At 38.2% G+C, this 26,075-nt stretch overlaps 3 protein-coding genes across 4 annotated transcripts; 1 reads left to right on the forward strand and 2 right to left on the reverse strand.

The window, feature by feature from the left end:
- Nucleotides 1–984: 984 nt before the first annotated feature.
- usp3 (ubiquitin specific peptidase 3) lies at nucleotides 985–8,306 on the reverse strand. Its single transcript, XM_077568438.1, has 15 exons — nucleotides 7,878–8,306; nucleotides 7,677–7,737; nucleotides 7,293–7,430; nucleotides 7,104–7,187; nucleotides 6,927–7,008; nucleotides 6,056–6,135; nucleotides 5,857–5,970; nucleotides 5,477–5,590; nucleotides 4,858–5,007; nucleotides 4,457–4,563; nucleotides 4,161–4,241; nucleotides 3,969–4,087; nucleotides 3,347–3,460; nucleotides 2,322–2,389; nucleotides 985–2,110 (listed from the first exon to the last, which is right to left on the reverse strand). Exons 1-15 carry the CDS (start codon nucleotides 7,966–7,968, stop codon nucleotides 1,768–1,770), a joined length of 1,746 nt encoding a protein of 581 aa, XP_077424564.1. The 5' UTR covers nucleotides 7,969–8,306; the 3' UTR covers nucleotides 985–1,767.
- On the forward strand, nucleotides 2,266–25,330 carry ca12 (carbonic anhydrase XII). Of its 2 annotated transcripts, none has more exons than XM_077568440.1 (11): nucleotides 2,266–2,408; nucleotides 12,358–12,433; nucleotides 15,815–16,166; nucleotides 16,282–16,302; nucleotides 19,016–19,195; nucleotides 20,980–21,122; nucleotides 22,921–23,016; nucleotides 23,102–23,165; nucleotides 23,249–23,406; nucleotides 23,488–23,614; nucleotides 24,615–25,330. In XM_077568440.1, the coding sequence occupies exons 3-11, from the start codon at nucleotides 16,109–16,111 to the stop codon at nucleotides 25,121–25,123; spliced, it is 1,356 nt and encodes a 451-aa protein (XP_077424566.1). In that variant the 5' UTR covers nucleotides 2,266–2,408; nucleotides 12,358–12,433; nucleotides 15,815–16,108; the 3' UTR covers nucleotides 25,124–25,330. The 2 variants fall into 2 exon arrangements, with proteins under 2 accessions (XP_077424566.1, XP_077424565.1); XM_077568439.1 differs by lacking the exon at nucleotides 2,266–2,408 and adding an exon at nucleotides 7,894–8,043.
- On the reverse strand, nucleotides 9,225–12,446 carry LOC144053706 (inter-alpha-trypsin inhibitor). The gene is made up of 6 exons (XM_077568444.1): nucleotides 12,380–12,446; nucleotides 11,450–11,641; nucleotides 10,401–10,577; nucleotides 10,250–10,294; nucleotides 9,951–10,029; nucleotides 9,225–9,864 (listed from the first exon to the last, which is right to left on the reverse strand). Exons 1-6 carry the CDS (start codon nucleotides 12,444–12,446, stop codon nucleotides 9,780–9,782), a joined length of 645 nt encoding a protein of 214 aa, XP_077424570.1. The 3' UTR covers nucleotides 9,225–9,779.
- Nucleotides 25,331–26,075: the final 745 nt, after the last annotated feature.

A 26,075-nucleotide genomic window follows, 5' to 3' on the forward strand; every position in this document is an offset into this window, starting at 1 on the left:
GGACCCCAAAAAACAATAAAAACACATAATTTGGATGTCAACACTTCTGGTTCATGATTGGATCCTAGCTAACCAATCACAATCGCAAGTTGATTTGCATGATGTTCTCATTAAAAATGTTACATATAAGCTTGGTAAGTTTCCGTGTTACAGCCAGACTATCCTGGCGTCCATATATACACTATATATACTATATACTACAGTATATACATGTGCCGTAAATGTCGGACTGCAAAAAGGGAGTACAGTACAACCTGACCCATTTCAGTTTCCCCAACTTCCCTGTATTGTACTCAAGACAATTGCATAGAATGAATGTGAGAGAATGTCACATGTTGTTTGTTACTCAGCGGCGCTTTCTCTGAAGGCGAATCTGTGACCAAGTGCGTGTTTAAAATTGCTTAATGGCAATGCAGAGCACATGCCAATATGGCCAAGTCATCATCATCATCAGCCGACGCTGCCCGTCATGTCCTGTTCTACTCTCTATCAGTTAAAAACACACACTCTGAGGACATTGTGCAACATCAGTGCCGGGAATACGTTCTGGATCGTGACTCACTGTGCCACAATGTCCTTTTACCAGTGAAGGGGGGGGGGGGGGGGAACCACAGTTCAATGCGAGCTCATTAGTGCTGAGCATATATCCTCACTGCGTTAGCGATGGAGGAAAAAAAAAAAACAGTTTTAAAGGAGTGAGTCGTGAGCCACGTGAGCGCAGCACTGAATCATTTCAAGTGTACGACGAGTGCGTGTGCGTAGGACAAACAACAAAAGGGGTCAGCGGCACCTTCCATGCTGCTTCCCAGTAGCCAATTCAAGGAAGGTTTCCACACCTTAGCGGACACAGAATGAGCTCGCTTCATTCAAATTTCTAACAGATGAGTCAAACTGGATTGCATTAGTATGCACACCTGTGTCTTCAGTTAAGATGCCGCTTTCATTTCAGGCTGCACCAATCATTATTTTCACAATCAGACAAGCTGCGGTTTACATTTGTGATTTATTGGAATCAATGATTAAAAAAAAGAAAATGAATGCTGTCTTCAAGTTATTTGCCTGATTCTAGGAGCAAATGTGGTAACTACTTCGGCTCAATGGTTAGAATTTTTTATTTTTTTTTAAAAAGGGAGTTTTCCACTGAGCCATTTCCCCCAACAAATAAAATTGCAATGTATTTTTAATTAAGTTTGACATGATGTAAATATAATCCCAGTGCAAAGAAAATGATGATCATGATAAAAGTCGTGATTCATGAAAATGTTTGAATTAAAAAGGTTGCAATGTCCCACATGAGTAAAGCGGGGTACTCGCGCATATATATATATATATATATATATATATATATATATATTTTTTTTTTATTTATTTTTTTTTTTTCTACTTTCAGGTCAAATGTAAGAAAGATTTGATTATTGGATGTTGGATTTTTCCTCTGATCTGCTTAAAAATGATAAATTTACTTGTATGAGAACATGACAAGGCATCAAATTAAGGTAGACTTCAACCTATTGTGTGATGGCAGTTACACAATAAAAAGTTATTTGTCAGTCTGGGCCGAAGTTTGGCCAACAAATGTTTTCCAAGGCTAAACCGTTATGTGAAACATTTGGATTTAAAAAAAAATCACCAAACTACAAAACACGAAGGAATTGAATGCAAAATCCTAAACGACACCTGGTCACACTGTGATGATGTCATACAGATTCTATTAAAAAAATAAATCTGGCGTGAGGGATGCGAGGTGAAGAACGTAAACTGTCTGATTCACTGCGTCGAAGTTTGAACGTCATCCCCGCGTGCAGAGGCCTCGGCCGATCCCGTGCTCTCTGCACTGGATTCCTCTGGTCTGGCTGTGTCTGCGTTTTGTACCGGCGAGCTATCCGGCGCCGACCGGTCATCCAAAACCCCTTTCGCGTCCACCTCTGCAGAACACGTGTCCGCCACCGCCGCCACCGCCGCCGCCTGATTGGTCCTCTCCGTGTAGAAGAGGATGTAAGCCTTGGCCTTCCTCAGCGTTTCCTCACTGGCGAGCGTCACCGTGCTATCGTTGAAGTGAAACCAGCGCCCCTCGTGGCTGCCGTAGGCCGTGTAGTGGCCTGAGCCAACACTGCAGACACACGTGGGTTAGGTCACATTTTGCAGTCGGCCATAAGGCTGAGATGAGGAGCTCAGCCACGTCTGGCTCAACACTGCCCCTTAGAGGTCTACAATAGAACATCACTACCAAGCATCAGTTAATAGCTTTTAAATTGGAGCTTTAAATGTGGTTGTTTCTGACATGAGATGAAGGTATTAAAAAAAAAAAATGTTCTACTTACCCAGAGCCATGATGCACTACAATGGCCGCCAGGTCATACAGACAGCTCTCCGCTAACAAACTCTGTGGCTGAAAAGATAAAAGCAAGGTGAGTGTTTTTTTTTTTTCTTCCTGTTTTTATGCAGTCATATGTTGCCTTCAGCTGTTGCTCAAATATAACGAGCTAGAATTTCCAGCCGTCTCTATATTTATTTATTTATTTTAGCCTTTCCTGTTTAGCTGTTTGGTCTCACCATCTGCAGTTATTTGTATTGTGATGGATATTTATTCACAATGCAGCGATAAAAGAGAACAGAGCATAAAAATAATGTAAAATAGTGTGACATTGAGTCAGATTTGATCGATATTATGTGGAGTGGGAGAAGGGATGCAACTGGTAGTGGATAGGACTGGACCAGGCAGTACTACCAGTTTGTGGTGGGAGGGGCTAGGACGAGCCATACACACCTGTAAAGAAGTTGAGTACAAATGAGTTTAGGACGTTACCATAATCATAAGGGCTGCCTGTCCCTTATGACACGTGCAGGTTTTTAAATAGCACTTTTTTTTTTTAAGAGAGTGGCGCCCCCTACAGCCAGTCAATCACAGCTAATAAAAATAAATAAATATATATATATCCTCCAGAAAAATGTATAGAATCTTTATCAGTAATTTTTAAGACGTTTTTTTTTTTGGTTCATAAAAAATATATATATCTTTTATTTTTTGTGAAAATTAATCAGGGGGCCCCTTGGTGTTCGGGGCCCCTAAGTGACGTTTTTCTTCCAAGACGTCCCAAATCAAAAGCAGCACCCTTTCCACGACGGTCAACAGGCTGTGTTCACACTCATTCATACCAACCTGCATATTACATGTTTTTTGTTGTCCTAGCGCTCGAATTTCTGAAGGACTCAAGTATTCCACTTAAGACTTTTTCTATAGAGGCCCTTTGAGCAAACGTGTCTTTCTCTGTAAAGGCTGACAACTATGGGAGCCTGCTGGAGTTTGGACTTGGGCACAAAGAAACCCCAACATGTCCAAACTTACCTCAAGTAAATAACCTTTCATGTCCAAGTCTTTCAGTGGAAATTCCACATAAGTGTCCACTTTATTTCTCAAAAAAGCAGTCCAGTGAAACCTTTTCAAGTGAAGGCACAAAACCTGCATTTGGAAACAAAACATCCAATTGAAAATTTAGAATAAAACACATTTTGCCACAGTAGTTATTTTTAAAACTCATTCACTGTCATTGACGACTATAGACGTCAAAAATTCATGCAAACTATTTGTATTAGTTAAAAAAAAAATCCATTTCAGTTTTTTATTGTACATTTATAACAGATATAAAATTATCATGCAATTAATCACGATTAAACGCCCCTTATTTTTTTTATTAGGCCTGTCAGGCGATTACATTTTTTTTAATCGTAATTATCACATGACTTCACTAGTTAACTAACGATTAATCACAAATTTTATATCCGTTCTAAATTTCCAACAATTTTTTTTCTAGGTTTTCGTACTCTTGTTAGCAAAAATGGGAGAAAAAAAGTTAAACTAATAGAAATAGTTTAAATTAATTTTTGACGTCTATAGCCGTCAATGGCAGTCATTGAGTTAATTCACACGTTATTCGCAGGCTTATTCATAATAGCAACTCTTCTCTTACCTTTGGAAGCTTCTGGATCCAGAACTTCTTGGTGGATTTCTGTCGTTTTTTACATTTGTGACAATAGTACAGCTCGGTTTCATCCAGCTCTTCCAGGTCAGTGAAGCTTCGTAGGCATTCTGAAACAGCAATTTCGCTTTACATCCCCCATAGAAATACAAACACATCTGATAGAGCGGACCAATGTCTTACCACGCAAGGTGCACGTCGGCCCTGGCTCTTGATCTTTACTCCTCTTCTGTCTGAACCGACTGGGAATGTCCAGAGAAAGATCTAAGCGGGAGAAATGTGGAATGTAAGTCATGCATCTCGAATGACAAAACAGCCAAGATAGAATTTTTTTTATTCTTGTGAGCAATGATTTGCAATGACACAGGAGAAAAGGTCATGATTTTTTTTTTTTTTTACTTTGTTCTATTACTGTTTGTCATTTAATTATTGGACCATTGTCTAAGTGCAAGCAAACACTGGTGGTGTCATAGTCTTACCAAGAAATGGATCAAACTTCCGTGATTCGGTCCCACATATCAAACAGTTGACTTCATTCTCAAGGATGCCACCAAAAATAGATGTGACGACGCTGGGAGTGCCGTTTCTGCAGCAAGACCAACACATGACATCAAAACATGCGTACAAAACATGCAATGTTCACAAAGACATTGGAATGTTATAAAGTCAAAAGTAGCTCTGGATGTAATTATGTACCGTACTTCTAAAGGATAAGACTGTCTTTTTATAAAAGAGGGAGCATAAATTATACGGTGAACCTGAAAATAACTGTCTAGTCGGTGGGAAACCACAATGGCCCTAAGAGCATCACAATAACTTTTTTTTTTTTCAAAATAAACATGAGCATGAAACACCAAACTATTGTGATAGGTCAACCTACAAGCAGCTTTTGTCATCCGCGCTAGATAGTCGGAACCCATCCCGAGGCGAGCTCGCCTCCGCTGCCCCGTTCTGACTGTGCTGGAGCTCCCTGTGCAGGTGGTCCAACAGGTAGCGCATGAACTCATGGGCGTCCTGCTGCTGGTAGCCTCTAGATGGCAGCAAACACAGATGTCAATTTGTTCTGAATTGAACAAGTAGAAACTAGGGCTGTCACTATCGATTCTTTTTATACTGATTATTCAATCGATTAATCAAATAATCAGATACAATTTTATTTACCATTAAAGTGTTTTACAAAAGCACCCCCCCTATCCCCCCCGCCCTTGATTACTGTTTATTAACCAGTGATTGTTCATTTTGTATTTCGTGTTTGTAAAGTGATTAAAAAACGGGGGACTGATGTACTCGTCAACCTTTTTGAAACGGATTATGTTACCGGTTCGGTCATTGCTTATTTTTTACTTTTATTGAACACTGAAGATAATCAGTTTTCTTCCATTAAAGACTACAGAAATGAGTGATTAATTACTGTTGAGATGCTGAAATCAGATCGTTTGGACAATTTTCTATGAAAAAATTGCACCTCTAGTAGAAACTTTTTTTTTTTTTAAACATACCTGAAACTGGGCATGATTTTCCACACTGCATAAAATAAGGAGTCTGGACTGAAGGCAGTCTGGTTTCCTTGCCAAAGGGAACAGAAGGTCTTCCTTAACTCCTCCACCAGTGAACTGTTGAATTCACATAAAGCAACAAGTCACGTTGCCGCCATTACCACCTGCTACACATGACTCTTGAATCCATTGAGGTCAAATTGACTTTGTCATGAAAATAAGATTCTTCATTTAAAATAAGCGGCTTGATGCTATATCTTGCCGAATTCAGACACAAAATTTGCAATACGTTTCCTTAATTCAAGCATCTTTGAGTGCACTAACACTGCTTTTAGACGCATGCAAATCGGCTAATGATGACTCCTGCCAGACGAGGACCTTACACACTGCTGTCCCCTTGGCTGCGAGTGTGGTACATCCTCCTTCCGGCCGTCTTACCGCTGCGGAGCGCCACTGCCGGCAAGCCCTTGAAATAACAGCTGAACTGCTCGATGTTGCTGCAAGGGAAATGTGACACTTTTGATCTTTAATCCTTAACATTTTTTTTTTTTTGCCTTTAATTCTCATCATTGAAACACTCACCTGAGCGACTGCAGAATGGCATTCATAAAACACGTGTTGCCAAGGTTACGCAGGCCAGTAGCTCCTAAAGCGGCCCCATCCTAACAAGTACAGGGTGACATGCAAGAGCACGTTATCAAAGCAAAACACAGATTGCCTTTTAGCATTTACAGTCAGTGACAGCCAAATGGTAAAGCTTTTAACTCATTCACTGCCATTGACGGCTATAGACGTCAAAAATTCATTTGAACTTTTTCTCTTAGTCTAAGATTTTTTTCTCCCACTTTTGTTAACAAGAGTATGAGAACCTAGAATTTTTTTAATGTATATTTACAACAGATATAACATTTTTGATTAATTGTGAGTTAACTAGTGACGTCATGTGAATAATTATGATTAAAAAAAATACCTAATTTTCAATAATCTTTTCTTTAAAAAAATAAAATAATTGTAATTATTTTTTTTTATGTTTAATAATCTTTTTTAAAGAAAAGATTATTAAAAATTAGGAGCGTCAGGTGATAATTTTTTTAAATCATAATTAATCACATGACTTCACTAGTTCACTTCCGATTAATCACAAGTTTTATATCTGTTCTAATAAAATTTAAAAAAATCTCGGTTTTCGGGAAAAATTATAAACTAATAGAAATAGTTCAAATGAATTTTGGACGTCTATAGTCGTCAATGGCAGTGAATGAGTTTAAGTTCAATGTTCAGAGATTTTCGAGCCAGACACAAATTTGTAACATAAAGTAATCGGTTACAATAAGTATCATGGCAGTGAGCACCATTGATAACCTCAAAACATTTGACCAGTACAATTATATCCCGTGTACAATGGCAATGAGCAGCACAAGCTTAGTTATTATCTACATTTTTGCTGTCTTACATTCTCTTTCAACATTTTCTTGTCTGGTGTTTGGCCGTCCTGAAGTTTTCTTTTCCTCTGTCTGTCACCAGTCAAGGCTGAGCTGTGTTAAGAGGATAAATATTTTTTAGTTGAGTGTGCACATTCTTGCGTAACATTGCAAAGTTGGAGAAATAACTCTTGAGATGAGACACTTACTTTTCTAAGCTCTGGAGATATTCCCGCACCTTTTGCACATGCCCAAGTTTGGTGTCATTGACAACAAATTCATCACATCTGTAACTATAAAACAGCTTTCACAGCACATATTCAAATTAAAGTGTAAACATATTTTTATGATTGATAAGTAGGGAAATTCTTAATCTGTTAAATCAAGACTGGACTCACCAGAACACACTGTAATTGCCAGAATCCATGCAAACCGAATGTTGAGTTTTCTCTTTCTCTTGTTTGTCAGCCTTCTTTTGGTTACTTCTTGACACTTGACTCTCTTCAAAGTGCTTCTTTGCATGCCCGTTCACATATCTGGGGGAGATACAAATACCGGTATTAATTCTCAAGCAAAAGATTACAAAAGAAACATTGAGCCCAGTCTGTAGGACTCAAGAGGACACAGGATGGAGTCCCACGGGAGGGGGGTGGGTGGGACAAAACATAATAGAGCAACTAGTTCTTAGAGAGATACTATTCTGAAAAGTGATACAATGTTTTCCCTGTCTGGGGGACTGTATAATTATGTAATTGTCTAGTAAGAGTGATGACAGAACTTACCGTCCACAGTGGACCATCAGGCAGGTGAGGCAAAGCCATGGGCTTTTATTCGATCTGCAAACTGGACAAGACAGAAGGTGAATTATGTTTTGTGCACAGGCAATGTGTACAGTTTAAAAAATAAATAAAATAAAATCACCACAATGTTGTATGGTGGAGCCTTTAAAAATGAGCCTGGCCGGCCAGTGTATGGTCACTCACCGCTGCAGCACCAGGACGAAGGAGCGCCGTTCGGCAGTCTTGAGGAGTCTCCCGGAAAGCTCACGTTCGAGCTCAAATGAAGGCACTCCATCGTGTTAAATCTCCGCAGAGGGCGTCATACAGTAGCGAACGGACACAGCGACCGCGGCACGCATACAATGAAAAGGTCAGCTAACAATAGTTAGCCAATTAACATAAACTAGCTAGCTCTCGTTAGCCGCCACCGGTAAACTACTTCTGCACGTTTTCCTCCCTTCTTTGCAACAGAACGTTAAAACGTCGTTTGCCACTAGAGTCAGTGGGTGCGATGGATGACACGAATTACCCAAAACGTTGTTTACACCTAGACATGTTATAAGGCAGAAATGTAAAGATAGTTATTGGTGAATACACTTGGTAACAGAGAGCGGTCGCCCCACACAAATGGAAACAACCTAGGAAGTGACGTACATTTGCCGGCCGGTACAAGCGCCGCTTTTGACGAATGATGAGATTTAAAAACACACACAATTGGCTAGATTATTCAAAATATATTTTTAAAACATGAACTTCAATATTTTGGGGGGACATTTTTAACTTTGGAATTTGTGTATCTTAATATTTCGAAGCTAAAATGTGGCGTTTCCGTTATGGGCTACGTGACACGCATGCGCAGTTGAAAACAGACAGAGACGACAAGCAGGCTGTCTAGAGGGTAATTATCTTGACTCACTACTATCACAAAGCCCGTTGAAAGGTAAACCTGTTGTTTTAGCCTACATTATTATTGTTATCATATTATCCATCCATTTATTGTATTTTCTTCTTGTCCTCTTAGGGTAATGGGTGAACTAGATCTTAAACATAGCTGACGGGTGAGAGGCATGGCACAACCTGGAATGGTTGCAGGCAAACAAGCGTCCACACAACACCATGTTCACATCACACCTGTTGACAATTCAGAGCAGGGGTCACCAACATGGTGCCCGTGGTATCCCTCAAGGACTACATGAGTAGCCCATGGGCCTGTTTCAAAACTAGATCACTGCGATGGGACATTGTGAATTTCTAGGAATGTTTGTATAAAAGTGATCATTTGAACATACTTAAAAATAATAATAATACTGAAACTAACTAAAACTAAGCATTTGTGAAATAACTAAAACTAATAAAAACTAACAGAACCACCCTGAAAAATAATTAAAACTCAAAACGAAATAAAAACTAACTAAAATGAAAAATTCCCAAACTATAATAACCCTGATTACTACTTATTAAAAAACACTTGTATGAATTGGAAGTATTTTATTGTAAAAGCCTGCTTTTGAAGATTAAACGTTACAATAGTTCAATGCTTATTTACTGCCATTCTAAGCATACATTGCTACAATATGCATTTACATTTAAAATATGCCACAGTATAGCGTATGTATAACAGTAGACAGGTCAGATACTGTATGTTGGCGTTGACATGCATTGAAAAGCAAAACTAAACAAGGAGCACATTTAGCAAAATTCCCTGTAGAATGATTTGAATGACTCGCGAATTAAAATTCTGTCTGATTAATTTCATGTTGCACAGCTTTTAGATTATTGCTGACAAACAACCCATTAGATGTACAGTACCTATAAAAAATAGGTAAACTTACTACTGTACAATATAGAAAAAGTCCAAATTTGTTGCTTAAGTGACAGTGTTGAACTAGAATGTCACTCAATAGTGTGCAGAACTGTGAACAATGAACAGCTTGATGTTGCCTTTATTATTGTGGGAGTGGATGCTTCCATTGATGCCATATTGTCGCAATGCATTTGCACCCTTATCAAGATCCAACATGTACAGTCCAAGTAAGACACACAAGTATGGCCTCAACACTTAAAAAAAACAAAAAAAAAACACACACGCACTAGATGTTTTTTGGGTTATGCCATTTCAAGACCCTGCTCCCTCAGAGGAACTTCAGGCTGTTCGTCTCGACTTCTTGCCGGCACCTTTTTCTGCTTTTTCCTAGATAGGGAGCACAGTAAAGAGATAAATAATCAAATAACCAAGTTTTTTTTTTTAATTCCCCCCATTGTAAACGTTGCTCTTACTTTGACTGAACAGTCAAGACGATGATAGTTGTGATGATGGCTATGACGACGAGCCCAATCAAAACTCCACAGATGATTGCTGTATAAGATGACCATCAAGTGAGTAAACCCAACTGTACCATGCATTTTAAATCTGAATAATTACTAGGGTGGCCCAGACACAACGGGGGGTGTAAAGAATTGAATTGTGGCCTCAATATTTGTGGCTATGAAATTTGCACATTAATACCTATTTAGTAGCCACTATTGAATGTTAGCATGTTATGTCTGGGGTTTTATAGTTGACTGTTTTTATCTACCGATTGGCGTGTCTTGCTCGTCGTCCTCCTCTTCCTCACGGTTATCTAAGAATACAGGTGAAAACGATTAGATCTGCTTTAAAAAAAAAAAGGGGGGGGGGGGTGATGTACATACAAGGAATATATGGGGGGGGGGGGTATTCACACTCACCGTGAATACCGGCACAGGTGGCGTTGCAGCTTTCATGGTCAAAAAATCGGTTTCCATTTCCATGGCAGCCCGTCCACTGGAATTTTTTGCACTTCCCATGAACGGCATCATAGTAAAAGCTCAGAAACCTGCCGTTACATCCACCATTGAGCTTCTTCAATAAGCAAACTGCCGTTGCTAGAAAGGGGGAGGGGGGGAATAGTAATTATTTAGAATCTGCCTCTGATGATAATGATGATAATAATAAACGGGGTCATGTGTTCAAAGTTGCTTCATTCACATGCAGTCTGCCGTTCCACTTTTTACCACCTGGTGGTGTATTGTCTACACAAATGTGCAGCAGTGCAGCACGCCGGTACAATTTTGGGTACTGCACATCTCAATCATCAAATGGAATTAAATACTAAGATGTGACAACAATTCAGCCTTTTTAAAGATAATTTTGCACAGTTTTGACTAACATTAATTAAACAATAATTTTTTTAAGGCTTACTAAAAGGCTAAATAATTGTGGTAAATGAGGTTGTTAAATATTATGAGCAGCAGGCTAGTAGGAGACAGAAACCTGTGCAAATTGAAATTCTTTCAGACAAAATAACTGATTATCCAACTATTTCAATGTTTCAAAGTCACCATATACACCAGGCGAATCTACGTTTCTCTGCCCTTGACAGCTGTACACTAATTGTCAATTACGTTTTTCAACAGGGATAGGTGGGAGAGTGTCTGTTTCTGCTCCACTGTAAATTTCAAACTTACTGACGCACGGCCACCAGTAGATGGCATCAATGCCCCGTTTTACATATGATTTCCGTACACTTTGTGAGTCCACTGGGAAAAACGGCTGCATTATGTGCAACGTACCTTTGTTCCACTACTGATTACAAAAAAAAAAGCTGGCGGGAAAATCAGAACTTTTTTTCCCCAGTGAAAAAGGAGCATCTGTTCTTTTTGAAAATGACAAAATGCTCTAAAATGGCTGCCAGTGAATGAGTTTTAACCATTGTATATTGCAAGTTGACAAACTAGGCGCCACCATCTAATCTCACCATCCTTCGGGTAGAAGCTGTCGATATTGGCCGAGCAGTTGCTCATGCACTCGCGTTCGTTCAGGAAACGATTGCCGTTGCCTTCCTGGCCTTTGTATACGAACGGGCTGCACTGGTCGTTGTTGACGTCGTAGTACAAAGAAATGATGAAGCTGTTCCCAGAACCTTCATCCTCGGGTAGGTAGCAAAAATCTGTTGGATGATTAAAAGAAAAGAAAAATAGACCCATTATGTTAAGTGATGACATGTACTAGTAGTGATAACATGACCATTGCACAGGCTTGTGATATCTTCCACACACCATATAAATGTTTAACTTCATCACTCCCTCTTTTTACGATGGCAATAAAAAGCACCACTTATGCTACATTGAAACTTCCTGCCTTTCATAGTTCCTCAAAGGGGGAATTAGTTTCATATACTATCATAGCTGTTTTGTTTTTTTAACCATGACCCACTTGGTTTTGGATGCAAAGTACATTGCATTCTGTCTCAAATCCGTCCCTCAATGATCCTATCGTTAGCCATTGAGTCGATGTATCAATAGATTGTTTGTAACTTTGGTTTCTATGTTAGTCATAGTCAGTAGCAATGTGTAAATACATAAATATTTTGGGGAAAGTACCAGCTTGTTGCCCAAAGTCAGCGTCCAGCTCACCTGTGAACCTAATGAGGATAAGTGCTAGGAAATGGATGGTAACTGTAACCTTTCCATTTCCAACATTCTGATGGATTTGCTTTCAAAGTCTTAAATGAGGTCAAATGGAATAATATCTTAAGGTGAGAGAAAAAAACATTCTGGTCAAAATTTTCACTTCACAGGAAGTCTGCTTGTATCTTTGTTTCGTTTTTTGTTTTTTTTTACAAATTAAATACCTTGTCTTTTTTTTTTTTTTTTTTTTTAACAGATTGGAAAATGGAGTGACCTACCTGGAATTTCAGAGTGGCCGAGGTGAAATGCAGCTAAGACAATGGAAAAAAGTAGTAAGTGCTTCATCTTGCAGCTTTTCTCTCAACCGTCTCTCACCCACTGAGTCCTGGTTGTAAACTACTGGGTGAGCGGGCTGTCGCCACTGACCTTTGGACCACGTGCACCTCTTCAATCGAAACGAACGTTAACGGATGAACGTGGGATCGGGTAGACCGCAGCAGTGTGTATGCGTGTGCAAATCGCTACAGATGTGTTTTGCTAATCGAGGTTGATGTAAACATTTTTGTTCTGACCAATCAGTCAGAGGAAGGAAAAATGTGGAAGTCATGGAGGCCCAGTATTCTGGCCTTCTCAGGTCAATTCTCAAATCTGTCACGATTGATTCTGAAGGCCCTGAGCAGATGGCATTAACATGGCGGCAAACAGAGGCTGAAATCTGATTGAAGCCTAGCCTCCTACTAGCCACAATATTCCACAATATACATTTATAATACTACATACTGTATATAGCAGACACAACTTCAGGCACAGGAAGCACTGTAAATACTGTACAATAATAAAATACAGTATAAAAATTATGATTAATTAGAGATGCTTAGAAAGTATGAAAAGTAGTTATTGAGCTAAGACAGGGGTCTGCAACCTGCGGCTGCGGAGCCACATGTGGCTCTTTAGTCCCACTCCTGTGGCTCCCTGTGGATCCCTCTCTCTAAAAAAAAAAAATTGTAGAAATTATTATTATTATTATTTACATATTTTTATTGTTTAGATAAAACATTCTTTAAAGTAATTATTGATTGAAATGAAAACAAATAATAATAAAAAAAATAATTAAATGTCAGAGTCCAAATTTGTAAGTTGTCAGAAAAAGAGAAACGAAAGGTTTATAAAAAGCAGAAAAATTGCCCCCAAAAAAAGTCAGAAAAAAAACTTCAAAAACTAACTATAAAATGCCCAAAACAAAAGAAGAAATTACCATAAAATGTCCACAAAAATGTCAGAAAATGGATAGAAAAAAGGTAGAAACAAATGTAAAAAAAAATAGCCATAAAATGTCCCAAAAAAGGTGGAAGAGAGAGGCAGGAAATGACCATAATACAGTATGTTCATAAAATTGCCAAGAATGTCAGAAATTTGACAAAAGACAAAGAAGTTCCAAATGTATAAAAACTAAGTTTTGAAAATTACACACTCACACATTTTTAAAAAAAATCCAAAACCAGAAGATGAAAGTTAGAAGAGAATGAAACTCAAAGTATTGGATACTACATATTTTCTGTTATGGTGCAGCTCTAGTTAGCTCTTGGGCCATCAGTACAATAGACTACCACTACCACACTGTTCATCATAATGCTCAAAGCTTTTGTCCAGGCAGATTTTCTGTTATTTATTTGGCCTAAAATGGCTCTTTTTACAGTAAAGGTTGCTAACCCCTGATCTAAGAGAATGAAGTAGGCAGCGGCTAATATTCTCAGGCGGTCTCCAATTCATGTACCTGCTTGGTTCCCAAGATCAGACTTTCCGGAGCAATTATCCTGTGGTGAAGGCTGGGAGGGATTGTTCCTCCTGAAGATGCTTGGAAAATGGTCGTGGCCGGCATTTTCAAATCGTACATGTTCAGTATTTCCGATGACAAATCCATATGTGGTCAACACGAGAAATCGACTGAGCCTCCGAATCAGTGATTGTGACCTAAAACGGAATGGTATGCGGTTTCCAGACACAAATAGAGGAGCAACGGGTTGTATTGCGTGTTTGTACAACAAGTCTATAAAGTCATTCACCACATTAACTCATTCATTGCCATTAACGGCTATAAACGTCAAAAATTCATTTGAACTATTTCTATTAGCTTACATTTTTTTCCCACTTTTGTTAACAATAGTATGAAAATGTACATTTAGAATAGATATAACATTTGTGATTAATCGTGACTTAACTAGTGAAGTCATGCGTTTAACTCATTCAGTGCCATTGACGGCGAAAGACGACAAAAATTCATTTTAACTATTTCTATTAGTTTAACATTTTTTCCCACTTTTGTGAGAAAACCTAGAATTTTATTTATTTATTGTACATTTAGAACAGGTATAAAATTGGTGAATAATCGTTAAAGTTAATTAGTGAAGTCATGCGATTAATTATGATTAAAAATTAATCTCCTGATGCCCCTAATTTTTAATAATCTTTAATTTTTTAAAGAAAAAAGAAAAGAAAAGTTTATTAAAAATAAAAATAAAAATAAATTTTTTTTATTAATAAAAAAAAAGAAAATATTTTTTTATATTTTTTTTATTATTATTAATCGCATAACTTAACTAGTGAACTCACGATTAATCACAAATTTTATATATGTTCTAAATGTACAATTTTTTATTTTTTGGGGGGTTTTCATACTCTTGTTAAAAAAAAGTGGAACATTTTTTAAACTAATATAAATTGTTCAAATTAATTTTTGACGTCTATAGCCGTCAATGGCAGTGAATGAGTTAATTACAATTAAAAAATCTAATCGCCTGACGAGATTATTATTAAAAATTAGGGGCGTCAGGCGATTAAAACATTTTCAAAAATTAATTTGAACTGTTTCTATTAGTTTCACTTTCTTTCCCACTTTTGTTAACAAGAGTATGAAAACCTAGAATTTTTTTTATTGTACATTTAGAACATATATAAAAAAAATTGATTAATCTTGAGTTAACTAGTGAAGTCATGTGATTAATTACAATTTTAAAACATTAATCGCCTGATGCCCCTAATTAAAAAAAAGAAGAAAAGATTATTAAAAATTAGGGGCGTCAGACGATTATATTTTTTAATTGTAATTAATCACATGACTTCAATAGTTAACTCACGATTAATCACAAATTTTATATCTGTTCTAAATGTACAATTAAAAAAATCTAGGTTTTCATACTCTTGTTAACAAAAGTAGAAAAAAATGTTAAACTAATAGAAATAGTTAAAATGATATTTGACGTCTATAACCGTCAATGGCAGTGAATGAGTTAAAAATGAGGAGAACAATTTGCCGTATTTCTTCTTCTACTACTACTTTCTGTTTTCTCATGCCGGAAATTATTAGTTGGCAGTTTGTTTACACAGTAATGGCATTTTGAAGCCTGAAAACTGATTTTGAATTAGAACTTGTATAACATGTATTTGTGGGTTATCTACAAAATTAAACCATAATCTCAATATCAAATTCTAAATTCAGACATATTATATAAATATTGTATTCATACATTACTGTACATAGTGTAAATTAATTGAATTGATATGCATATGTGTTTTTTACATAGTAACTGTCTGCCTGCTTTTGACAATGTTGTTGTTCGCATGCGTGTAACTATCTTTTTTTTTCTTCTTTTTTAACAAATTCAAAGAAAAATTGCCCCGTTTTCACAATTTCTATTTGTGTATCCTTTACACAGAGTCAATAAAGTAGAGACGCAGTGCATGGTGTTAAGTCAAGATCAAGAGAGAGCCCTCTGGTGTCAAACTGCAAACGCACACTCAGGCAAGCACACACTCGGCCGGAGGCACTTAACAAAGATTTTGTGGAAGCTTGTCACGGAGCACGTTGACAAGAAGACACGGTGGGCTGGTGTTGTTGTGACTGTGATGTCAACCGAGGCTACAATGGCAGACAACGTGCGCTTAAAAGAGGTGCGGAGGCTTGTGGTTTGCTGCACAGGACCGACCCACGTCAGTCAGAGGACACCAAGATGCTGCGCTTCAGCCTCACGTCCATCGCTCTGTTACTGCAAGTGCTCGGGGCTCACGGTGAGATGCTTTCGGGATCAGTAAATGTTGCTTTATTTTGACCTTGGAAAATTGGAGCTGAGTTCTATTATTGGCATATTAATTCAATTTAAATTTACCTGTGTGTCTTTTTCAGGGGCCAAATGGGGCTACACCAGTAAGTTTGGCTTTACTTTTTTTAATTTATTTTTTTTACTTTTGCTTCATTGTGCTTTTGAAATAATATCAATATAGTGCCTCATGAAGGCTTCTATTAGATTTTTACAAGTTATAACAAAGCATTTAACACCCCAGGGGAAAGTCATTTTCCAACTTAATTAAATAACTGATATTATTGCTTAGCAATAAATATAATTGTGAAATAATACGTTTGCCAAAACTGGTCAATTTGGACCTTCTCTGCTCTCCAATGTTGCAATAAGTGCCTCTATTTGAAGTTAATGAGACATATTTTACCTGGACAAATGTTTGGCTCATTCATTTTACTCCAAAAATATTAATTAATGTAGTATTGTCTTCAACAGTCCTTTGCTAAATGTATTTCCAACACTGTTATTCATGTGGAAAAATCTTATAATTAGGAGGTCTGATGGTCCCTTTTTTTAACCCATTCACTGCCATTGACGGCTTTAGACGTCAAAAATTCATTTGAACTATTTCTGTAAGTTTTACATTTTCTCCCCACTTTTGTTAACAAGAGTGTGAAAACCTAGATTTTATATTTACTGTACATTTAGAACAGATATAAAATTTGTGATTAATCATGAGTTAACTAGTGAAGTCAAATGATTAATTACTTTTTTTTTTTTTTAATTTAATAGTCTGACGCCCCTAATTTTTAATAATCTTTTCTTCTTCTTTTTTTATTAGGGGCATCAGGCGATTAATTTTTTAAAAATTGTAATTAATCACATGACTTCACTAGTTAACTCAAGATTAATCACAAATTTTATATCTGTTCTAAATGTACAATATGTTTTTTTTCTAGGTTTTCATACTCTTGTTAACAAAAGTGGGTGGAAAAAATGTGAAACTAATAGAAACAGTTCAAATGAATTTTTGACGTCCACAGCCGTCAATGGCAGTGAATGAGTTAACTCATTCAGCAGTGGTTTGGCATTAATAAGAGCAGATGAGGCTTTGCGCAGTAGGTACTAATCACACATCTGCCGTTGGTTCACATGCAAATTAGGAACAATCAAGACGTTTAAATGAAGCCCTTTGAAACTATCCTGGTGATTTACTGAGTCATGTGCACTTGTAAAACTCTCTGGTGGGGGAAAAAAAAATAGCATGGCGGAGTTCAACTGAAGTTAGGCTCAAAGCATCCAAAGGGTCATCTTAGTGGTCATGAGTCCGTCCAGCTGGACCAATCAGCGATTTATATTAGTCACGCTGTCAAGATGCGTTGCTTTTTCTAAACCGCCCACAAAAGTGGCAAATTACATTTTTGGGAGGCGAATTCAAACATGACACTTATGAAATTCAATTTAGAGACCGGGGGCATCGGGTCCGCGAGCTTTTCTTCCATCCCGCATATGTTTTAATCAACATGTCTTGTTTTGTTGTCACGCCTTACTTCCGTGAGTAAGCTCATCTTGTAAAGTGCACGGCTTGTTTCTTAAAATATTCGGCGTCTCCAAACCTCTCATTTAGACGGGGTTGTCACACGACAGCCTGCACGGTCCTCATGTTCACGCATAAGCATTTTTTTTTTTTTCGCATTCAGGCAGTAATATCCTGCTTTGATTATAGATACCATATTTAGTAGGCCATCATTTATTGGATCGTCGCTCACTGTCCCTTTAAACGAGAACCATAAATTGCAACAGTGCGTTGCATCACTGCAAGTGGTGATTTAGCTTCGAAATGTGATTTCCAACCAGTGTGTCGTGGCACCCTAGTGGACCGTGGGAGATGATCTGGGGGAAATGATCCAATTCCACAACTAATTAAGAATATAGATCTATGTTCTATGCCAGTGACGTATAGTGACAGGCAGAAAAATAAAAGACTCCCATTATTCAGCCATAACTGCTGCTTCTGTAAGTAGGGTCACTTTGTCCAGCTTAAATATGATTTATTCAATGGAAGAATGCAATAAGAAGCACAGCCATTTCAAGAGTTTTCTAATCTCTGCCTTGAATTACATTTGGGTTGAAATTAGTGATTACATTTAAAAATGTAGTCTCGGTTTAAGTCATGTTTCAATCACGCTTGTTAGCACATTTATCATATTTAGTCAACCTGATCCCGTTTTTATTTAGTCCATTTTCAGTCGACTATAAATCTAGCATTTTAGTCAAGCAAACATCATTTTATTGGTCTAGTTTTAGTCAAGAAAAACTCAACGTTTTTGTCAGGACAGTCACTTTACCCCTGTATATTCTTTTTTGTCAGCAGATTATGTTAAACATTTCGGATCTAAAATTATTTCTAAAATTAGTTCATGAACTTAAATGTCCATAGATTTTAGTACTGTTTTTATTAGGTGAAGTGCATTTTCATCTCGTCTTCATTAGTCGACAAAAATGAATACTGATTTAGTCCCAGTTATTGTTTATTATTAATGAGGGTTTTAGTCCGGTGAAAAATGTACATTGACAAAATTATTTTTGTTAAGTTTTTGTTGATGTAAATAATGAACACTAGTTGAAATACATTTTTGAAAATGTCTTTGTCGGAGCCCATTTGACGTGCAGCAGTTCACATAGCTGACATTCTTGCAGCTGGCATGGAATCCTTTCCAACTTATTGCCTCATTCAGAATCACTCTGTGATTTACTCGCACCTAAAGCCAGCTGGGTGAGGCCCAGCAGTAGAGAAAATGCAAGAATGCATGGATGGACTTACGCTGATTCTATTTACAGGCTCCGATGGAGAAAGCCACTGGCCCAAACACTTCCCATACTGTGCTGGACCTTTGCAGTCTCCAATTGACTTCAAGACAGGAAAGCTGGTCTTTGATGCATCTTTACGCCCAATTGTGCTTGAGAACTATGATCTGACAGGTCACAGTGAACTTAAACTGAAAAATAACGGACATGGAGGTGAGTATTTTGTTGATCTTTGAGATGTATGTTGAATATAGCTTCAGCTGCCAGAACAGCTTTTCCCAAATCTTTTTATCTGAAGATCCAAATTACAAATTGACCCCCCGCACAGAAAAATAAATAAATGAATAAAATATGTAGATATATATATTATTTAATAGCACATCACACCCTAAATACCAAATTTCACAGACAACTTAAAAAAAAAAAAAAAAGTATGCCTTTACTACTGTATATATTTGTTTACATTAAACCAGCACGCAATTTATTTCATTTATTTTAAAGCCAACAAGCTTTGCCCCGCACTGGTAGCATGAATGTAATGGTGGACTAAACAAGTTACAAGCAAGCTAAGAAGCTAATGCTATTTTCACCTTTATTTTTATAGGCAATGACGACTGACATACATGCCTCTACCCGTTTTTCTGTTTTTGTAAACGTTTTTTGGGGGAAATTTATTTTTTTAAGCTTTTTTTTTTTTTTGCAATTTAGCACCCCCTACACTAGATGGCGCCCTAGGCGACTGCCTCGTTCGCCTATGCCCATGGCCGAGCCTGATCCAAACAAAATTGCATGCCTCACCATTTTGCGTCCCAACTCTACGTTTGGTAAACCTTTCTCTAAATCTAGTTCAGCGTGGATAACATTACACTTGCGCTACGGGCACTAGAAATAAATAAAAAATAAATAAACGAGCGTGGTGTAACATAATCACTACAAATGACCCATACAAAAGTGGAGCAGAAAATGATAGGTGGCTCCCGTTCGCTCGTTCGACATCTACCACTTGAGCGCTTCTCGCCTTTCTTTTCTTAGCAGCCATTTCACCAAATGAAAGAGCTTCGAATTTATTCCGGGAAATCACGAGCAAAGATTACTCATCTGCTTATGCCTACGGGTCTGGTTAATCTTTGGTTGGCTCGACTATGCCAACTATCTGCTCATCCATTTGCGGTGGCAAAATTGGTGCATGATGGTGGTGGCATGCCTCAACATCAGTGTGTGTGCCCACTTAAAAAATATTCGTCATGCACTGATTTACCATGAAGAGTTTTGCTCACTTGACCTTGAAGTAGCTGAAAGGTGCTTTGTCATCTCTGCGTTGTTTTGATTTGCAGTACATTTGGTTGACATAAAAAACGACCTCAACTCCCATAAAGTGTGCCAAACAAGAACCATTATATGTTGGAAAATTTCAAACAAAAATGCTGCTGTCAATAATGGTAGTGGTCTGAATTGGGGGGGGGGGGTGGTTAACATTTAGACAGACAAACGACATATCAAAAATGATTTCCCACTTTAATCAAATCAACCCAGTGCATTGTAGAGTTTCACTTAAAGGGGAATTCAACCCCCCCCCCAAAAAAATTCTTGACGATAATATGTTCTATGCGGTTGGCATAATATGAGTTAAACTGCAAAATCCAGACGTTTTTCTCCATCTCAAGGGGCGGCCATTTTGCCACTTGCCGATGACATCGCAGTTACTCAGGTAACAACCAATCACAGCTCACCTGTTTTCTGAATCTGAGCTGTGATTGACTGAGATGTCATTGTCACTCCACAGCAAGTGGCAAAATGGCCGCCTTCTGATATTGATGAAAAAAAAAAGGATTTTGCTGCTTAACTCATATTCCACAAATGTAATATTAATCAGAAGGTCATGTTTACACTAGTGAGGTCACATATAACATATTATTGTCAAGAAATGGTTACGCTTGACTTCACTGTTGGTAATTGAAAGAATGAATGAACTGGCTTTTGTGTCATCTGCCCCACAGTCCAAATCTTACTTCCCTCCAAGATGGCCGTCTCGGGCCTCCCTCAACGCCACACCGCAGCTCAGCTCCACATTCACTGGGGCTCCAAAAGCAATCCTCTGGGTTCGGAGCACACGGTCGACAGTAAGAAGTATGCCGCAGAGGTAAATCAAGTCAAAGTCAATGGCGTCTCGGCCCAACTACATCCACCTGCAAGTCTCTCTCAAATGTTCACATGTAACTCTCGATAGGCAGATGACCCCCAAACTGCCGTATAATGAAATCTGCCTTTCCCATCGTTTTAATGCAATAAAAAAGTTTTCCGCGTATGTTCCATTTTGAGTTTCAGGAAGTTGAAAAAATCAGGTTGTCATGTAAAGAAATGAGAGCCTGCACTGCAAAAACTGAAATCTTAAGTAAGATATAATTTCTTAAATTTAATCTAAATTTGCTTATTTTGATTTGACAAGTTATTTTTTTTTACTTAAAATGAAATTGTCATTGCTTATTTTAAGATACTTATTTGATCAAGCAGTCTTGGCATTGAGTGTTAACAGCCAGTTTGAAGTACTGTGAAGATTAAAACAAGCATTTCCCACATTTTAATTAACCAACATCAAATGCCCTGAACTGGGGTTTCATAAGTTTTCTTGTTTTAAGATTTTGCATAATCTAGTAATAAGATAAATGGAAAAAATACAAGTATAAAAACAATCAGACGAGTGCAATATGGTTCATTTCGTTATATTTACTAAGCTCGTTTTTCCTTGTTTTAGTACCAGCTCAGTGGTCGAGTGGTAGAGTGCCTACCCTCAGTCTTGAAGGCTGTGGGTTCAATTCCTGGCTGGGTCATGACAAAGAAAACGGCTTGACACTCACGCTAAGTTAAAAAAAAAAGCGTTAAAAAAAATACTCATGTATTTTAAGAAAATTGTTCAATTTATTACAGCTTGAAAAAAAATCGACATGACTTGTTTTTAGTCTGAAAATACTCTTTTCAAGACCGCAGTGGTTGATATGGGCCTAGTATTATTTTCTAATTTTTCAAAATCTTTCAGGTAAATTTAAGTAAAAAAAAATTCTTGTTCTGTTGGCAAATAATTTTGCTTATTTAAAGTAATAATTTTCTTATTTTAGTATATTTTTTTTCTTACGGTTTCTACAGCCCTTTTTGCAGTGTGCTTGTTTCCTCAATTCTAAGCCCTTTGTGATTTTTCCACTTCCTGGATTTACACTTGTGCTCAGTAAAGCCCTCTAAGCGTCATTTCCAAAGTTTACATTTGTACTCAGAGTGCCCTAAAGGAACATTTTTAAACATTATCGTACAATATTTGACAGCTGTGAGCCTCACAAAATGTATTAAAACTTGAGCCTGTTTTAAAAAATATATATATTTAATTTTTTTTTTTATTTGCTAGCGTCTGCAGAGCCACATGTAAGGTGTTGCGGTCTGTGTCTCTCAGTGGACGCAGGGACTGACTCGATCGTCTACGTGTCCTTACAAGTCACTCCGGAATCCACACAACCACACTTCTTTGATGACATGTTGTTTTCGGTCTCATGGCATGACACGACATAATCTAAAAAACCTTCATGTCCACTTTGATTCCCCAAAATTGGCATATAAATACATTTTCTCTTCCTTGATATTTAGGGCTACCGTGACTATGCACGTCACTAAAAAATAGAATATTGTCGTCAAACACACATTGCGTTTCTTAATAAACCATCGGTATTAATTCTATCTTCTATTATTTTACCGGCCAATATAATACCTCACTGACTCATTTCTACAGGTTTTAAATTTTGATTTAATTACTGCCAGCAATCGGAACCGTGTTTCTCCTCCCAATGTATAGGAACCGAATGGTCATTATATTTACGTATAGAATGTGTAGGCAGAAGAACATAATACACATATATAAAATGCCTACCATAATCCATTTCTCTCTTCTCTTACAGCTGCACGTTGTACACTACAACTCCGAAAAGTACCCCAACGCATCCATGGCTTTTGACAAATCTGACGGTCTGGCTGTACTTGGTGTTTTCATTGAGGTGACCATCTTGTGATCCTTTTTTTTGGGGGGGGTTGACTGTGAATATCTGTCCATGTGACCATCTCTTTCTTTTTTCCAAACAGATTGGGGCTGCCAATCCAGCCTATGACAACATTTTATCATATCTCAGTCAAATCCCCAAAAAATGTGAGTCGAACAGGGTTTGTTTTGTTACAAGTGATTATGTGGCAGGGGAATGACTTCTTTTTTTTTTCTTTTTTTTTAAATAGCTAACAACTACAAGATTCCCGCTTTCGACATGAGAGGGCTGATGCCTCAGCGTCTGGATGAGTATTTCCGCTACGACGGCTCTCTGACGGCACCGCCTTGCTATCAAAGTGTGCTGTGGACGGTGTTCAAGAATCCTGTCACCATCTCTCAGGCTCAGGTGACGTCACATCGGCCATGAGCTTTTTTTTGCGTCCGAACCCTTCACTCGAACGTTTCGTCGTCTCTCTCGTGTTTGCAGTACGACACGTTGACGGCGAGCCTTTTCGCCTCCTCAGCCAACCAAGCTACTGCCGTGCCTCTTGTCAACAACTTCAGAAAACCCCTGAGTGTTGAAAATCGTATTGTCCTGAGTTCCTTTAAGCAAGGTAAGAATGCTCAGTTTGAATGCGCGTTTGCTTTTTGTCTGGCTTGGGATCAGCTGCCGAGTTAGCGCTGGCGTTTATCTTGGAGGTGGCGACTCGCTTTTTGCCGGCAATGTGGGCAAAAAAATCTCACCACATTAGCAGTCTAAACGCCTACAGATGATGTCACGCTACAGGATTGACTGATTGTCCGTTTACAATTGTTCAATAAAGTTATTTTGGAAAAAAAATATATGGTGGACGTCAAAAATATTGGAAAGAAAATATTAAATATGTAATTTAAATAACAAAATGTATAGACCGAAATGTTCAAAACCTAAGAATATAAATATACTTGAAGATTTATGAAAAAAAAAAAAAGATTGAAGCGCCGTCGAGCTTGTCGATGGCGTCAGTACGAAATGCGCGATTCGGACGTGTTCACTTCGGTTTGGTTTCTCTTTGAGCAGTTCACAAACACAATACATCACAAAAATAGTCTTGACCACATTAGCAATCTAAACTGACAATATTTGTCACATCTCAGGCAATTAATTTGTGTATTATTATTATTGTGTATTCTTAGGTTTATTCGCGTTTTTACAATTTCAGCCCGTACATTTTGTTATTTAAATGACATCTTTAATATATGCCCTTTAAAAAACACGCGCTAGCACTAGCATATGTTTTAGCATCATAGCATGCTACCATATGTTTTGCGCTAGAGTATGTTTAACCGTGCGTGCGCCCAATAATGCGGTGCGCCTTATGTGTGTGTTAAACACAGAAATAGCACCAGTAACTGTGACTGCGCCTTTTAATACGGTGCGCCTTATGGTGGTGAAAATGCGGTGTGTCTAACAAATTTCAGCTGGCTAATTGCTAACGTGAAACATGTTAGACTGGCTAACAGAAATTAGCATCGATGTTACAGTAACTATAAACCTTCACACAACTTTGATTAACAAAGACAAAGTCTGTGCGTGGATGGAAAACAAAATGACTGGCTGTGTGTCTAATATAGGCGTGACCACCCACATGTCAACCACGTGCATCCCCGAGAGGAAGGCCATCTTTCGCCAGCTGTTGGTTGGCGATTTGGAGGATGTGATTGAAAGTGGGCTCCTGCCCCAAAGTGCCACCAAGTTGCTGTACCAGGAGTACGCGCAAGCAGAATTGAAGCAGCCCATCGGTGGATCGACGCTAAGCATGGCATCCCAACGGCTGTCCACGTTGAAGGACATCACTCAGCCCACGCTGGCCTTTGGCTCACTGCTGCAGCAGAAATCCCTGGAGGTGCAACAGTCCACCACCGCCAAAAGCCTGGCCGTCACTCTCGCCGAGGTGGTTCTTCCCAAGCTCAACCTCAACAGCTACCTGGCCTGTAAGGCGGACCTCAACACCGCCACCGTCAAGTATCTCCTCAGCGGACGGCCCCTGGGGCAGATGGACGAGGATTTCTTCATGCTTGACCCGTACCTCGCTAGTTACACAATGCATCCTTGGCTTGTGCAAGGCGAGTGGGAGGACTAGAGAGATTCCTCACATAATCCAGCCGCTTTCTGTAGCGCACAGCCGCCGCGTGTGTCTAAGCATAGTCAAAGTAGAATTTTAGCCGCGCTCTGTATTCTCTGGCATATCATCTTCTGCGAAGCATTGTGAGTTTCAATTCATGTTATTAAAATTAAATTATTTATGCCAGTGTGTGCTATGATTCAGTTTACACTTGCCAGCTGTGTTGATCAGTTGTTACGACAAAGATTGTTTTATCTAAATTTGTGTTGTGAAATAAATGACGCAAAATAAGGTATCTAATGGGCTTTTGGGTCCCTGTCTTCTTGTTTTCTTTGAAAAGCTTTCAATAAACTATTCTAAACAAAACAAAAATCATCTTTTTGTTTTCATTTGTAAAATATTCAAATACAGTGACTTACGAGTGTTCTAGACTGCGTTCCGCTTGGCCTGCCACTTCCCAAATCTGGGTTATTTATAGCTAGCGCATTGGGTTGAGGATTTGGCCAAGCACAACGGGTCAAAATATGAATCCATCAAGGAGTAAAAACTCCCCATGCTGATGAGTTAAAGCTACCAAAATAGGTTAGCAAGTTACCTGTAAAGCTGTGGTTAAAATAATAATTTTATTTTTTACTACGCATTTTCTAAGGGCCGGCCCACATTCCGCACTCCTCCTTTGTGCAGTCTGTCGGGTTCTGTCCCAACATTTCACAAGTAGACGAGTTTCAACTGCTGGTTTTGTGGCGATTCAAAATTTGAATTTGTGGCAACATTGCAAATTATTGTAAGTAAGCAATGTTGCCGCTTTTAACCAACATTTTCTAAGATTCGGTTTACTTCAACTTTAGTGCACAACAAAACTGTCCAAAATGGCAAACAGCTTCAACCCACCCAAATCCAACCTTCAGCCCAATCTGTTGGGACAAAATACAAGTAACTAACCCAACCTTGGGTAAAAGTAATCACTCTG

This window comes from Vanacampus margaritifer, chromosome 6, assembly GCF_051991255.1.
Source record: "Vanacampus margaritifer isolate UIUO_Vmar chromosome 6, RoL_Vmar_1.0, whole genome shotgun sequence".
Taxonomy (NCBI): Eukaryota; Metazoa; Chordata; class Actinopteri; order Syngnathiformes; family Syngnathidae; genus Vanacampus; species Vanacampus margaritifer.